The following is a 15090-nucleotide window of genomic DNA, read 5'->3' as shown; positions in this document are numbered from 1 at the left end:
CTATTGCTAAAAACAATCACAATTTCTTCATATAGTGAGCTACATTTCAGGTGTTCATATAAGCAAAAGCACAGGTTTTAGTGGATTTATTATTTGGGCATTTACAGTGGCTGATTTTTTTTGTATCTGAACAGCTGGCATAGGGTTTAACTACTTTGGTTGTTGCTTTATCTGCATGTGCAGTTATTAACATAATCCAAATTTATTTTTATTATGTAGACACGTTAACATACATCTGTTTAAAATTCAGTTCAGCCTTACCTGTATGTAGTGATGGCTCCTCTGTAATATACAAAATGCTATAATAAGGTCTCCATCTATCTTTAAAATATGAAAGAAAGATAAATTAAAGCAAGGCATCTCAAAACATATCGGTTCTATTTCTACAGAAACCAAACTCGGTGACTGTCCGCTGAAGATCCCAAGAAGTGATTTTCTGCGAATACATAAAAATCTGATGACTTATGCACTGACTTGTTCATAATTTGTTTTCACACTGGGACTGTTGTGTGGTTTCCATAATGCTGTAAATCATGATTAAACACATAAGAAAGATTGTAGCCCAAGATCCATTTTAAGCCAAGTGAAACATAATACAGTATAAAATTTATATCATTTTCTTGATTAACCCTGATGAACCTTCAGTCATTATCCATTATAGTAAGAGCAAATTGGAAATGTTGCTTTGTTAATAAAACATGTATAGACGTTTTCATGAGTCATAGATTTGATGGTTACTAACAGCTGACATATTCATAATGAATGGCTTTCCATGAAAGTACAATACTACATACAACTGCAATCCCGTGTCCTGTACTTCAGTGCTGTATTTTGGTGTCTTTTGGACATCAGATAATTTTGAATGTTGATCGAAAATCAAGTGCACAGAATATAAATATAGGCAAGAGTTTTCACAACCTTTGCATTTAGGTACTGAATCTCTGTGTGTCTTTCACTCATGTTTCATAGGGGTTCTTAGCAGCACCAAGAGCATTTAACAACTTAAATTAAAACTACTCGTCTTTGTCATCCATGGAAGTCTGTAAAGTTTTGCTCCTTTTGCTACTGTCCCAGGAATGTTTTCTCATAGGCACTGGTTATCTCTGTAGTGGCAAAGTGCTCTTAGATCTGGCCTTAATGATTCATTACAGTCTTTGCTTTTGCTTTTGCTGCTTTAAGTCAAGTTGCATGAGCCTGAATTGCTTGATAACATTTTTCTACCAGTTGCAGAGCTTTCCGTTTCGTGTTAGGTGAAGTATACCTTGGTGTACTTCTCAATCCTGCAATTAGCTGTGGGTAGATGGATCACTATTCAGAGCCCCATGGAAAGAACAGGCTATTTAAGTTGCTAGAGAAAAATGGGTGTTTTTTTTTCTGAAAAAGACCTTTTTTCAAGAAGATCATAGAGGCAAAACATAATTTTTCACAATTTTCAGGATACATGTTTTCATTTTTTTTACTACTGAAGTAGCACTGAAGATCTTTATTGACTGAAATCCAGGTTTCAGCAAACACATCAATAAGAAGCTCAACAAACATTTTGAATGAAGTATTAAACACTTGCTGCAAAATGTCAAATAGATTTTTAAAAGGCCAGATTTTTTTCATTACATTTAAAATGTTCAGAACATCCCTAGAAATCACACAATGATAGGAGTAAATTCAGTTTATTGCAGCATTCAATCTGTAAACTCTTCAGGATATGCACCAAGACTGTATGTGTGCACATCCTCTACAGAGATGAGCCGGATGGCTGATCAAAAAAAACCCTATCATTTTTGACTAATTATGACTGTAAGGAGCCTAAAGAAGAAGTTTCAAGGAAAAAAACCGCACAAGCCTGGCAGACGATAACTGGAACAGTTTTCCATGCATAAGGACGCCATGGAAAGCAGAAATCATTGTGGAGAAGAACAGACAAGTGGGGCGTTGTGTCTGACATCTCTGGCAGGGAAGCAATGTAAGAAGAAACTGGATCAGATAGAGGCACCACCAAGTTAGGTGAGGCCGTGTGTAGCAGCCCAGGGAATTCACCAGTGTTAGGTTAGGCAGAAAAAAAGATTCCTTATTGGTCCCCTCAGCTGTTGTATTTTTGAATTACAACATAAAAGTAACATTAACAAAATCAAATGAAGAGGCTTCACTGTGCTTTGTCTGGTTTGTGCTCTTCAGTCTTGGTATTTTTTTTCTCTCCACTTGGAAAATATGGATGAGGATACAAAAGGAATACTTTCCCCTATCTCATCTACGGTATCTGTTTCTTGGCAGCTAAGATCTCCATTTAATTTCTGGAGGTTTTAAATATCATTTTGGATTGCGGAGGAAAAGAAACACCCATTCCAGGGGTAAGATTATTAATAGTGGTGAATTTGTAACTTGTGAATATATTTCAAACAATATATTGTTAGAGCAGTGCAAAATTAAAAGTAATAGTAACATTCTGTTTCTAGCTTGGCTCAGTGTCGTTATCAGATCTTCATCCATCTTAGGTTATTTTTGCTAGCAGTTTTAGGGTTATAAAAAGAGAGCACCAGCACATAATAGCAATAAGAAAATAGTAAGGCATTGAATATAGAATTACCCATTAATACTGAATGGTGACTTTTTGGATATCTATGTATACTATAGGTATGGACTGGTAGGTTTTTTATAATGCGATGAAGTTATTTTTCCTGAAACTAAAAAAAAAAGTTGGAATTATGTCTCAGTTTCTCTCATTGGGCAAAACTTCACTGAGGGAAGAAAATGTGCATGTTTTGTCTGTAGCGGGGCTGGAAGAGGTGCTCTTGTACAAGCAGATGTTGAACTAAATTGGATGGTTTTTTAATGTTCCTCCGTTGTCATGTTTACTGCTCTGACTCAACAACCTATATTCCAGTCTCAATTGCAACCTAGGTTTTCTCAATATTACAATACATACTCAAAATTCAGTCAGGTTGCATGCAAAGCAGTCACATTTTGTGAATGTCAGATGTGAGCGCCTATAAGATAATGACTGCACCTACAGTTAGTCTTTCCTTGGTTCCTTCCAGTTGCCCAGCGTGAGCCCTCAGAAGACCTGCCTTGAACGCTCAGGTGCTGATTTTGCAGATATAATATGTATATATGCAGTCATTTGGGGGATGCGATATATCTGCCCCTGAAAATATAGCTCCCTGTTTCAGACTCGGAATTTCCAGGCAGATAATTAAAGCAATCTCGCACCTTCCAGCCCGCACCTGCCACCGCGCGAGCGGCCGGCCCAGCTCAGCTCCCCCTGATCATATTCATGTTTGGACGGCAGTGTTTCATGGTTAATACAAATCATAAACAGGCTGTAAAAGCTGAAGCGTCAATGAATCCTAGCTTTAAAATTGCTGGAAGCTAAAGTTTTAAAACTGATACTGCAAAGTGAAAAATGAAATTTAACCAGGCATTTTGGTGAAGGAAAAATAATTTATTGGATGTAAGATGAAAAGCTGTGAGAGTAAACATCAATCTCATCTTAGACACATGTCATTGATTGATGTTTGCTCTGTGCTGCTGCCTGGAGGTAAACTCTTTGAAATAGCAAAGTAGGTACTTTATCTGCCCGTGGATAGGAGCACAGTTTGTTAAGTTACTGCTTTTTTGAGACCCTGCTACATCTTTATGTTCAATCAAAGTGAAAACAGTAAATCAGAGTAATTGCTTTACCCCACGGCATTCCTGTTTGTAAATGGGAAAAAATACTGTAAAAATCCTCAAATTAACTTCTGCTGTTTAAGCTAGATAAAAAGTCTAAAAAAGTCGGTTGCAACCTAGGAGGGTATTTTATTGATTATGCCACTTGTTCATCAAAGGCAGTCCCTTTGTTATAATTGAACCGATAGTTCAAATGTCGTTAGGGAAAACATTTAATGCTCAGAAATGTAAGGTTGCCATCTCTAAGAGCTCCCCATAACCCATTAGCAATTAGTTCCCAAACAGGCATCATTTATACTTAGTTGAAAATGGAGCTGGTACCAAGAAATTGGCCAGCAAAAACCATGGACATGAACAGTGAAATAGAAAACAGGCATTAAATGATAGCACTTCCATGTTAAGCACAGCAATTCAGCAAGCAAAATAACCTGAATTGTTGTAATTAAATTGTCAGAATTAAGACTGTTTTCTAAAAATGTTTGGGGTTATTGCCTTTACAAGGTCTCAGGCTGATTAGTCCTTTTGTGTTTCAAAATATTGCAGAGAGACGAGAATGATGGCACGTGTAAATTCAGAATGCAATTTCCATTCTGAATTCAGTTTCATAATCACTGTCCTGCATCGGGGTTGGACTGGTTTTTTATTGTATTGTATAAGTTTTTCCCTGGAGTTACTCTATTTAGCTACTTTGGCATAAATGTGGTAATTCAGGGGAGAATTAGACTATTAAATATTTAAGAAAATGTCCTCACTTCAGCCTGAAATTTAGTATATTGACTTGTGTGCCAGATTACAATTTGTGGGGAAACGTTGAGAATAATCAGTAAACCATTTTAAAATTTATCTTCTTGAAATATTGCCTGTTTTTCATGGTTTTGAAGCAGTTCCAACTTTGTTCATAATTCAGAAATGACCGTGTGCTAAAATTTAATTTCAAAGATATATGTGTCCTCACAGAAAACTTGTTCATGAGTCTAGCTGTATTCTTGAAACGCATGTATCTTTTAGTCACTTACGGCGTGGGTTGTTGTGGCGGTGCATTTCCCCCCTCCCCTGGGCCGCTCTGCCACCTCAGGCGTTGCCGTTAGGCCTTGGCCTTTGTGTCACCAGCTGGGCGGCTGAGCGTCCCGTGGCCGCACCCGGCACTCGTGCGCGGCTGAGGCGGGGAGCGGCACTGGCCCTACCGGGGACTCCTGTTGCCTGGCCAAGGTGGGGAACGAGAGCGGGAACAATTCATCATCCCTGACAGCCTTGGAACATCCTTGCCTGGCTCGTAGCTCGAGTGGAACGGTACCGTTGTTACTGGAATCTTGCGAATTCTAGTAACCACCCACTCGGACTGGGCCAGGATGGAAATGTGCGGATGACTAAAGCCAGTCATCTTGCGACCTTATGAACAGCGGCCCGAAGCGAGGCCCTTTGAGCTCTCCTGGACCGCAGTGGGCTGCGCCCAGCATCTCCCTCTGAGGGGGATGCCACTCAGCTCGCGAACTCTCGAGTTTGCGACGTTCGGAGGAGCGTCGCTGAAGGCTGAGGAAGGGACCTGGGCTGAACCCCTTCGCTCCTCAAGGCTCAACCCTCACCCATTGAGAAATGCTGAGACATTTAAAGTGAGTATTTCACTGAATTTTTAACAGGTACACCTTTGTACATTTATATATATTTGTGTCTGCGTATGTGAATTGATTTATGTATCCGATAGCAAGTATAGTATAAATATTGCCATCTCAGATTTATAATTAAGTCACTGTTGTGATTGTAGTAAATTCTATTGACTCACTTTGTAAATGTTAAATTAATCAATGATTAAGTGCTGCTAAAATCTTGTGATCCACCTTAAAACTGTGAATGAACCTTAGACTGCTGCTAGACACATCTAATCCCTTAGACATAAACCGTTGACCAAGTCTGAGACATACCGAAGCTCCATCAGGAGTTTAGAAAGCCAGGGGGTCTTCTCTAAACCTCGTGACTCAACGGGAGGGTCTCCCTTATTCTTTTACATCTTTGGTCTCTGTATAAATCATTCTATCTCAATTCTAACTCGATTTTCCTCTGTATGTTTCATCCATGTAGTAAGTGATAGAGTGAACCTTGCCATCGAACTCTGTTAAGCCACGCTTTTACAACATCGTATTAAAACCACTTTTGCTAGTACCTTTGAGGGTGATTCTTTAAGTGGCCTTAAACCACTCATTCGTGACAGTTGTGTTTCGGGGTTTTTTTTTGTTTGTTTGGAACATGGTCAGCTCTGTCCACTCCCAGGGGCTATTCAGGGACTCCACCTGACAGCTTGGGGAAGGCATCATTTCCATGATGCTGGGAGTGGGTGTTGCGGTCTGATGGCATTTTGTATGGAGCCTCTTAAGCTGATTATGGAAGAAGAAGGGTCAGTTTGGGCACAAATGGGGAAGTCAACAAAATCTGGGAAAGAAGCTCAGCCCTTGCAAATGGTACCTAGGTCTTCCCTAGCAAAGGCCTGCCGGGAGCCCGCAGGAACTGTGTTTTTTGCCAGTTTAAGAAATTGTCGCATGTTAGCATGAAGCATCAGCTCTGCTTTTGTTATTAATATGTCTAGGCTTCAGGTTCTGAAAGTTTTGTGCGAAGTGCCACACATAGCTGCTGGGGTGAAGGGGATCAGCCTCCTGGGTCAAAAACATTAACTGCAAATAAACAAGCTACTCTTGCTAAATCTATATCACAATATTTATGTGCGTGGGGAGGTAGAAGGAAGGTGTGTGTGTGAGGGGGTGTTGCAAAGCCCTCACAATTCAGAGAATAATGAACTAAATCTTTGGACTGGAAAATGATATTGGAAGGTCTGGAAAGGCAAAGGCGCGATTGCAGGTTACTGTAAAGCATAACGAGTTCAGTAATTGTCACCAGGTGTGTGTATACACACGGTAACGCCTTCCTCTGTCGTGCCGGTAGGGCAGCCTGAGTCACTGCCCCCTTCTTTTGCCAGAAAATAAACTGATGCGAGGCAAGGGGAGCACCAGTGATCTCGCCCTCGATTTACCTATCCCTGTCTTTTACAGCCTCAAAGATGCCAGCTGTTACGAGGTGATCCCGTAGCAAAATAACAGTATCCTTCCTGAATGTCCCCTTGGTGATGTGGCAATTTTGTGGTTTCTGAAAAGGTCAAGCAGCATCGTTAATGCACACCATACATCTGCGAAGGCATGTTTAGTTTGTGGAAAAGGATGTCTTCCTCTGAATGCAAAACTTGGGCGTTCCCTAAAACTGAAGGACAGGAGAATATGTTGGTGTGTTGTCTCCACCCAGCTCATCATGGAGATTAGACCTTTTTATTTGAGTTGTTCCAAGTAGTGATGTCTGAGGGAGGTAAATTAAGTCAGAAAAGTGTGCTTTAAAAAAAAAAGAAAGAAAGAAAGAAAAGGAGACTCTTCAACAGTTAAAACTTTAGGCTTTTTGTATGATTGCTTTCAGCCTACCCTGAGACTACATAACTCTTTGGACTTTGTAGGAGATTAAATCCAGTCCCAGGTTTTTCAGGTAAGGTTATTGCTCTGCTCCTAGGCTGTCCCTTGAGCCGTCTCTGTCTATTTCTAATTAAGGACTAAAGGAAGCGGTTCCTTCTGATGTCAGGAGTAGCGTGAAGAAAGCTGTGAGCATTTCTGTCAGTGCTGTGGGGAGGCTGGTGCCGCAGCCGCCCTCCCATCAGGCACCAGCGTGCCTGGGCTTTTCTCTTTGGTCTGGTCTCAGGGGGAGCCACATTTACCTAGAGCATGGCCAAAGTGTGGGTAGCCATCAAGGTAATCTTCCAAAAGGCATCACAACTGATTGAAATTTATTAAACATACCTACTCTGAGAAGTTTGTCGATCCGTTGGTATTCTGATCTGTAAAATACCTGAGAGTGAAATTATTCAAAGTATCTTAGAAGAAGCAGAGAAGGTAGGGCTGCTGTGACTCTGTGGTGGTGATGGTGCGCTGAAAGTGCTTTGAGCCCGAGACACTGGTATTTAGACATAATTCATTGGTGAGTCCAGTATGTCTCTTGGCAGATCTTAGGGCTGAGAGAAATCAAAGTGTGGTTTTAAAGCAGTGTGCTAAATTCGAGATAGGTAATTTTTATAATGCAACATTTATTCATATATAACTGTTGCAAGTGTTTGACTTGTTACTCATGCTTCAGTTCATGTCCTTTAAGCATGAATTTGAAACAGGTGCAGCATTTTAAAAATAACAATATACAATTTAAAAACTATTTAAATTCATCCTTTTGGAGTTTGACCTGTATGAAACAAATATAAATGACACTGACTTTTGAGAGATGAATGGTTGCATGTTCTTTGGTTTCCAAGTCTTTCAAAACTGCTTCAACATTTTGGCCCATAATAGCAGAACTCTTCATCAATAAACTGATGTGCGAGCGTGCATATAACACATATATATGCATACATTACCCACATAGGCACACATGCCTCAATGAGGAAAAAATCTTGAGATTTCTATGAAGTTGTTCTTCATGGCTTAGCTATGGAAAAGATGCACTGTAAACGATTAAAAAGGTACATGTACATTTGGGATTGTTTTAAATTACAAATTTTTAAAAAAGAAGGAAGAAAACTATTAAAAAGAATCATTTTCCATTAACTGAAGTGTTTGCAATAAAGACAATTATAGCAGTTGGCAGTATTCTCCTTGAACTGAAATAAATAAATACATTTGGTGACATAAGTTCAAGGAAATGTGATTGTTGCAATATTCATGCAAATAAGGAGCAGCCTCACAAATGCTAGAGATTTTGCCATCTGGTATTACCAAAGTAATACAACTCTCAACTTGTAGCTCTTCCTAACTTACTGCTTATAGATGGCACATTAGGCATTGTCACACGGTTTTGCCATTTGCATAATCATTCTGAATTATTGCAGGTTGTGCATGGTACTGCCAACTGAACTTCTCATTCGGGAAGGGGGTTCAGAGGTCTGACGACTTGTGTGTCTTCATCAAATATGTCTCCATCAAATAAAGGGATAAAAATGTCCTTCCACTTCAGGAGTATCACGCCAGTGCATTTTTAAATTTGTATGAGGCCTGGGGAAGAATGTTGCACTTTACTTCCTAGAAACTGGGTAGAGATCAGTATTATAATTAATCTCAGGGGAGCTGTCCATCTCTGACTGCAGGCTAGGGTCCAAATGCAAAGCCTCTCAAAGAGTCAAGAGGTTCTGGATGGCGAAACATGGCTGAGGATGAAGTTATAACGTGATCCCTGCAACTTCAGAAAAACCCAACCTAACAACACCTATTCAGGGTGGCAGAAAGTCAACTTTAGACACAGAGGTTGTTGTTAGAGGTTGATGTCTTTTACCCTGTCTTAGCTGATGGGAGTAGGCTCAGATAGCATGATGTAGTAGTAACTGAGGACATAGCAATAAATGACAACTGCTCTGCCTCTGGCCTTGGCAGCGTGTGCAGCAGATGATCTCTGCTTACAGGGACCCTGTGGGGAGGCCTTCGCTATCCCCTTCTTCCTGGAGGAAGGCATTTTCAATGCCCAAAACTCCACCCCTACAATTGCTTCCTCATTACACTGCTTTTCAAAGAGAGGGTGTTGGCGTGAATAACATGCATTTCTCATGAAAAATACAGGATAAAACCCCAAAAACCTCAACCACCTGTAAGTGGAATAAACAAACTGGTGGTTGGACGCTGCCTCCAACCTGCTGTACTGAAACCTTGTGTTTCACAATAAACCCCCGTGTTTGAGAGCCCTGCTCAGCATTTGGCATCTGCCCTCAGATGCCCTCAGACCCATCAGAAGGGCGCTCCGCCATCCGGGTCATTAGCAGCATTAACAAGTAAACATAAGATTTTGTGTTCATTTGGTGACTGCTAAGGCGTTGTTTTTAAATACTAATAGCGTCTAACATATCCTGTGTATTTTCAACTCTCTCAAGTCTTGAATTAGAATCAGATAGCTGTTGGCCTTTTGACTGCCTTGCCTGAGGCATACTAGGTACTGTCACGTGGGTAACCGATGCAACATATGTTTTGCTAACTGGGAAGCTGGTTAGCAAGACAACCTTTTTCTTATTAACACATGGTGCACTTACATGACATTAATGTATATTTCTGCTTTACAGATTTACAGTGCCAGAAGAAAAGCATTAGCTGAGCTAAGCAAAATAGGCAATCAGCATACTCGTCACATTGTCCTGAAATAACATGTAAACCTTATTAGACATGTTGGTTTCCTTTGTGAGTAGAATAAAACACAACCAACTGAAATGTGCAAACCTGTGTTGTTCTGCGGAAATTCAGGGAAAAGATTCTCTGGTTTATGTTGTCATGCATTAAACAAGAATTGTGAAAAAAAGAGTTAATTTTTATTCTGGATGTCTATATTGGAGCCAGACTAGTTCATTTCTAAAAATTAATGCTGTTGTGTAATGCAGTGATTTTATTCTCTCCCTGGTTACACTCTGCCAGCCATACATACAGTATCGTGCCAGTATTCATTTATTCATTCTCTGAAGTTGTGATAGTGTCAAATCCATCAGAAAGAAGAATTGTTTCAGTAGTAGTTTCACGACTTGGCTGATTAACAGGGATCAGAAGAAGCAGCCTAACTGTGGAAACCACTACAGCATGTAGTTTTAACAGCTCTTTAGGGAGCTAGTTAATGAAAGAATCACTACAGAAACACATCCATGTGAAAAAAGGAGCATTCTCATACAACACTCAGAGGATATGTCATAAGTGGAAATATGTTCATAATTTCTATTTACTCATAGCTGTAATTACCATCTGCCTTAAGAGTACTTTCAGTCTTTGTCAAAGTTGCTTAGATATTTCCTTTGTCACATTTCAAGCAGAGAAGTTCTGCACAGACTAGATCCTGCCCTGTGATTTCTTTTTTATTCTTCTGTAAGAATTTAATTATCTATTCTCTGTGTGAAGAAAGCACCAGCATTCCCAGAGACCTGAGCCTCCCCAGCCTGCTTGGACTGGCATTCATCTGATTCATGTTCTTGCTTATTTTTGCCATCTGTCTGCAAACCAGAGTTCTTCACTTTTAAATTCACGCTGGTTTATATGTTGCCTGCTAACTTTTAACTCTTAAAAAGCTATTCCTCTTTTTGTTGCAGTGTCTACGAGCCGGATAGAAACGTGCTGCGAAGGAAAGAATGGGAAAGGAGAAATCAGGAGGCCCAGCAGGAGGATGGCGCGTTTAACACGAGTTACTCCCTCTTCAGTGAACCGTACAAGGTAGATGCTTCCCAGCTGGGTGGCTCTTTATTTATTTACTTATTCCACTGTACAAAAACGCAGCCTGCGGAAGGCATTGTCCAGGTTTCAGCACCCTCCCACAAGTGCTAGCTTCACAAAATTCACAGAGAACATTTACGGTTCGTTGAGAATCGGATTTTATATACATATATATTTATTATATATATATAAAAGCTTCTTATAATGTTCAGCAGCACACAAGAATGAAATAAACTAGAAATATCCTAACAATATTTGCGATGGAATTAAAACTAGGTGGTGAAAGTGACGGTGCCCTGGTTTTGCCATACTTAGAAGAAAACAATCGTGTCAGAATTGTGTGTGAAGGTCAAGCAATACAGTAAACATTGTGTTCTGGCCAAGGTTAATGCAATGAAATATCCTGGTGTTTGCTTTTTTTTTTCCTATAAGCATTACCAACAAAACTTGTCTGCTAGACATGTTTTGCCCTCACCAAGGGCAGAAGTAACTTATGAGTCTCAACTCCCTGTTTTATTCCTCATGGTAACAGTAGTGTGATGAGCCACAACCGTCTCTCCCCAATCCCTGTTAGAAAGGTCAAGCAGGATCTTCTGCACTTTGCAGAAGCCTGCAAACCAAGCCCTTGTGAACAGGACCAGCGAGGGGTATTCCACGGGAGCTGCTCCTCTCCCCCAGCTAACCCAGTGACTTTGCCTGTGTGCGTCAAAGCATCATCATGTATCGTCTACTGTGCCCTTCCAGTAATGTCCAAGTTACTGCTACAACCACCACGTTGTGAAGCCTTTCCCTCCACACAGCATCACTTGTCCTTGATGCTTTGGGTGCTTTAGTGCCTCTTTCCAGAAGTCCTATTTGGGACCTGGCACTGGGCTTCTGCACCTGACTTCCGTGCTTCCGCGTTTCTGCCCGCGCTCCAGGGTCAGGTTTTAGCTTACTTTTCTTCCAGGTTGTTGTTTGTTTCTAGTCCCTAATAAAAAAGAAAGATCTACCACTTTCAAACCATGTCCCTTGATAGAAGACAGCTCTGTCTGCCTTGAAGCTGACCTCCAGCTGCCCGAATTTCAGATTCATTACAAAGGCGTTTAGAAACCATGGGAAATGTCTTGAACTCCTCAAGGCTCTACTTGAAAAAGTCTACTGTGAGAGGAATCAAGGGCTAATCCATGGAAAAAAGCCTGAAAAGCTTAAGTCAGCGGTGTCTTGGCATTTTGTGAGGGCTCTGCTGCAATGGGGACTTAATAATTTTCTATTTGGTAGGTCCAATCAAATAGACCCCTCGCAAAAAAGGCCTATCCTTTTGCCGGGTCCCTGATACAGTTTTGTCTGTGGTACCTAAAGCTTGTAATACTGAAGCTCAAATCACTTATAAAAGTGGTATAGTTGGAATATTTTGTGCACTTTGATTATTACCTGTGTGCCAATGTACTGACTGTCATGGCACAGATTTCATGTATCATGGACACACCAGTAGTTTCTAGGTTATGATGTCTGAAGGCACCTCTATGCAACCACAGCGTAATTCCATCAACTTCAATAGAAGTGGATGAAAAATCATTGCTGTTTCTAGAAGCGGAGAGGATACTGAGTGGGTATCCTATGGGGAGATGAGAATAATGACTCCATCCATGCTTCTTATCTTTAAACACTATGTTCCTATTTTGGACAAGCGTGTAAAGAACGTGCTGCAGAAATACATCCTACAGCTGGCTTTGTCATGGAAACATGGAGAAAGGCAAAGCCCAGGACAGCAGTATAATTCACCCACAGCTCTGTTGGTGTGACAGTTACAGCTGCTTGGGATGACCAGTCATTCTGACAGTATTGGACATCAAAACTTCAGCAGTGGCGTACTCTGAATGTCATGTGTACACTGGCAATGGACCATTGCGCTGTCTGAACTCATCCAAGCATTTGTGAACCTTCAGTGTGGGAGTGCAGAGCTGTGCCTTGGGCTTTTTGATCTTACCGTGGAGAAAGGCTGACTGCAAAAGAGGAAACCTTTCTGCGAAAGCAAAACTGAAACCCACTCTTACTGCCTTTAAAGATTATGTTCAAGTTTTAGGTGTTTCCAGAGGGGAATGAAGTTACAGCAGACATTCACTGCAAGCTCTGATTAAATTCAGTATTCCTCTAACCAGCTTAAGAAACATGAGCTAAAGCCAAAGTATTTGCCATTTGGAAGGCCATATCTGAAAATCAAAGGCAGACTGGAAATGTCTTAAATCTTATGTCCTCTCTCACCTTGACATGTATCACTACTCCTGTAACATCAGATTTTCTGAAAAATCCTGACTTTTCTGGTTGCCCCTTATCCTGTTCGAAGTATCCATAGCAACCCTTTTTGAAGGATTCTGGAAAATCCAGTATTTTTTACTTAAATGTCTTTTACAGGGGGTAAAAAGTAGGAATTTCATTCTGGATATTTCCTGGACAGAATACCTCGCTTCATTAACCATATCAGTATTTTTATTGAAGAAAAAAATTCTGATGACCTTCCATGCAACCATCAGGTTTATTTTTAAAAGTGTTGAATCTTGCAGTCTTCAAATGCTTGGATACGTCTTGCATTGCAGAAGAATATCAGAGCACTGTAAGTTAGAAATGTTTGCACAGAATGCCTTTCCTACTTACTCATTTTGTGATCATGTTTTCCCTACGTGAATGATTAAATAAGGCCAGCAATATTTCAGAGTAAATAATAGGACAAACTGTTACATCTAAAGCTCATAATAAGTTACCTCAGATCCCATCTCGTTCCCAAAAGGATGTAGGTGAATTCTTCTGGATGAGATCAGCTCAACACAAAATCTTCTCACCTCAGGTTGTCCCCAGTGTATCCAGAAGGAATAAACAACACCGACCAGTTGCCAGCATGTTCTGTGGTACAGGCGTTAGATTATTCCTGTGGTTATCTGGGATATGAGGTGTCTCTGTGTCACCTTCACATCACATCCATATAGAAGACAATCTGCTGATTTCTCTGGGCTAGTGATAGTCTACAGATAGTCTGAAATTAGGCTTTTATTTACTTCCCATCCAAATAGCAGCCATCAGAAAGAATGGACCTTCTGTTAGGGAAGTTGGACTTTCCAGGGGCAAAACTTGCACATAAGTTCTCTTACGTCCATGGACCTAGAGGCAGCCGGTTTGAGAGCTGCCCCACAAGCTGTCTGTGCTGTAGGAGACTTGTGGGTGTCAGGAGCTCCATTCATTTGGTGGTCCTTGTCACCACGCTCCTGGCAGGGAAGGAAACCTCACACACACAGGCTGGCTAGAGGAAGCTGGAAACACATATCTCTACAAGGTATCTACATGATGTAGAGGATCCACTGGAAGCATAGAAGAGATCCACTGGGTAAAAGGAAAATTTTCTCTGCCTTCCAGAAAGTAATTCTGCTGGTCAAGGCGACGCCCAAGTGTAGAAGCCATTTAATTGACCCCAGGAGACACATGAGTATATCTCCAACCTTCTTTCTTTTCAGATGTATGTGGTGCTTCCCACTTCTGAAGCCTCGTTAATAGTTTCCTCTTCTTTAGCATATCGAGGTGATTCCTGTGAAACGAAGGAACACCCTTTTTTTAAACCACTTGCTGTTTGTGAATTAATGCTTCATATTTCTTTTCATAGCAGGTTATTGTCCTTATGTCAACAACAGCTCCATATGCAGAGAGAAGGTCAGGCTGTAGTGGTTGAGCCATCTTACTACAAGTTTGCAAAGCAATGTTTCGGATGCAACACTTTTGAGTTTTTCCCTTCCCACTTCCCTTCAATATATATTATCAGTGTATATTCAACTCTGTTAGCATTGTTACAAATGCATATCAGAAAGCTAGCTGTCATGTATTTTACATAGTTACAGGGTAGTGTCCTTGAAATTTGAGAGGACAAGTTTCAAGCAAGACAGGACTGCTTCTACTGTCTGACTTAGGGATACTTCCACTGTAGTCCTCTGAAAGTTAGCATGTGGCAATCACTGCACTCATTTACAGGGCATTTTTGCTTGGATTCAGGTTTTTTAATAGGAAACTCTAAAAAAAAGATTCTGACCTAGGGGAGTTTCCCTTACGTTTTTGTTTGAGTGACTCAATTTTATTTGAAGGCTTAAAAACAAAAATACCTCGAATTTTCCAGAGTAACTGATGTTGCCGCTACATCTTTCATATTTTTTATATAACTTTAAGG

At 40.6% G+C, this 15090-nt stretch overlaps 1 protein-coding gene across 1 annotated transcript in view; it reads left to right on the top strand.

Moving 5' to 3' along the window:
* AFF3 (ALF transcription elongation factor 3) overlaps positions 1 to 15090 on the top strand; it is a 328116-nt gene that overhangs the window by 39105 nt on the left and 273921 nt on the right. The window contains exon 2 of the mRNA XM_075135785.1: positions 10784 to 10904. Coding sequence (XP_074991886.1) covers positions 10784 to 10904 — 121 coding nt within the window. The remainder of the gene's footprint in view (positions 1 to 10783; positions 10905 to 15090) is intronic.

This window comes from Calonectris borealis, chromosome 1, assembly GCF_964195595.1.
Source record: "Calonectris borealis chromosome 1, bCalBor7.hap1.2, whole genome shotgun sequence".
In the NCBI taxonomy this organism is placed as follows: domain Eukaryota; kingdom Metazoa; phylum Chordata; class Aves; order Procellariiformes; family Procellariidae; genus Calonectris; species Calonectris borealis.
Note: the sequence above shows the minus strand (reverse complement) of the source record. Positions and strands in the feature narration are given on the sequence as shown.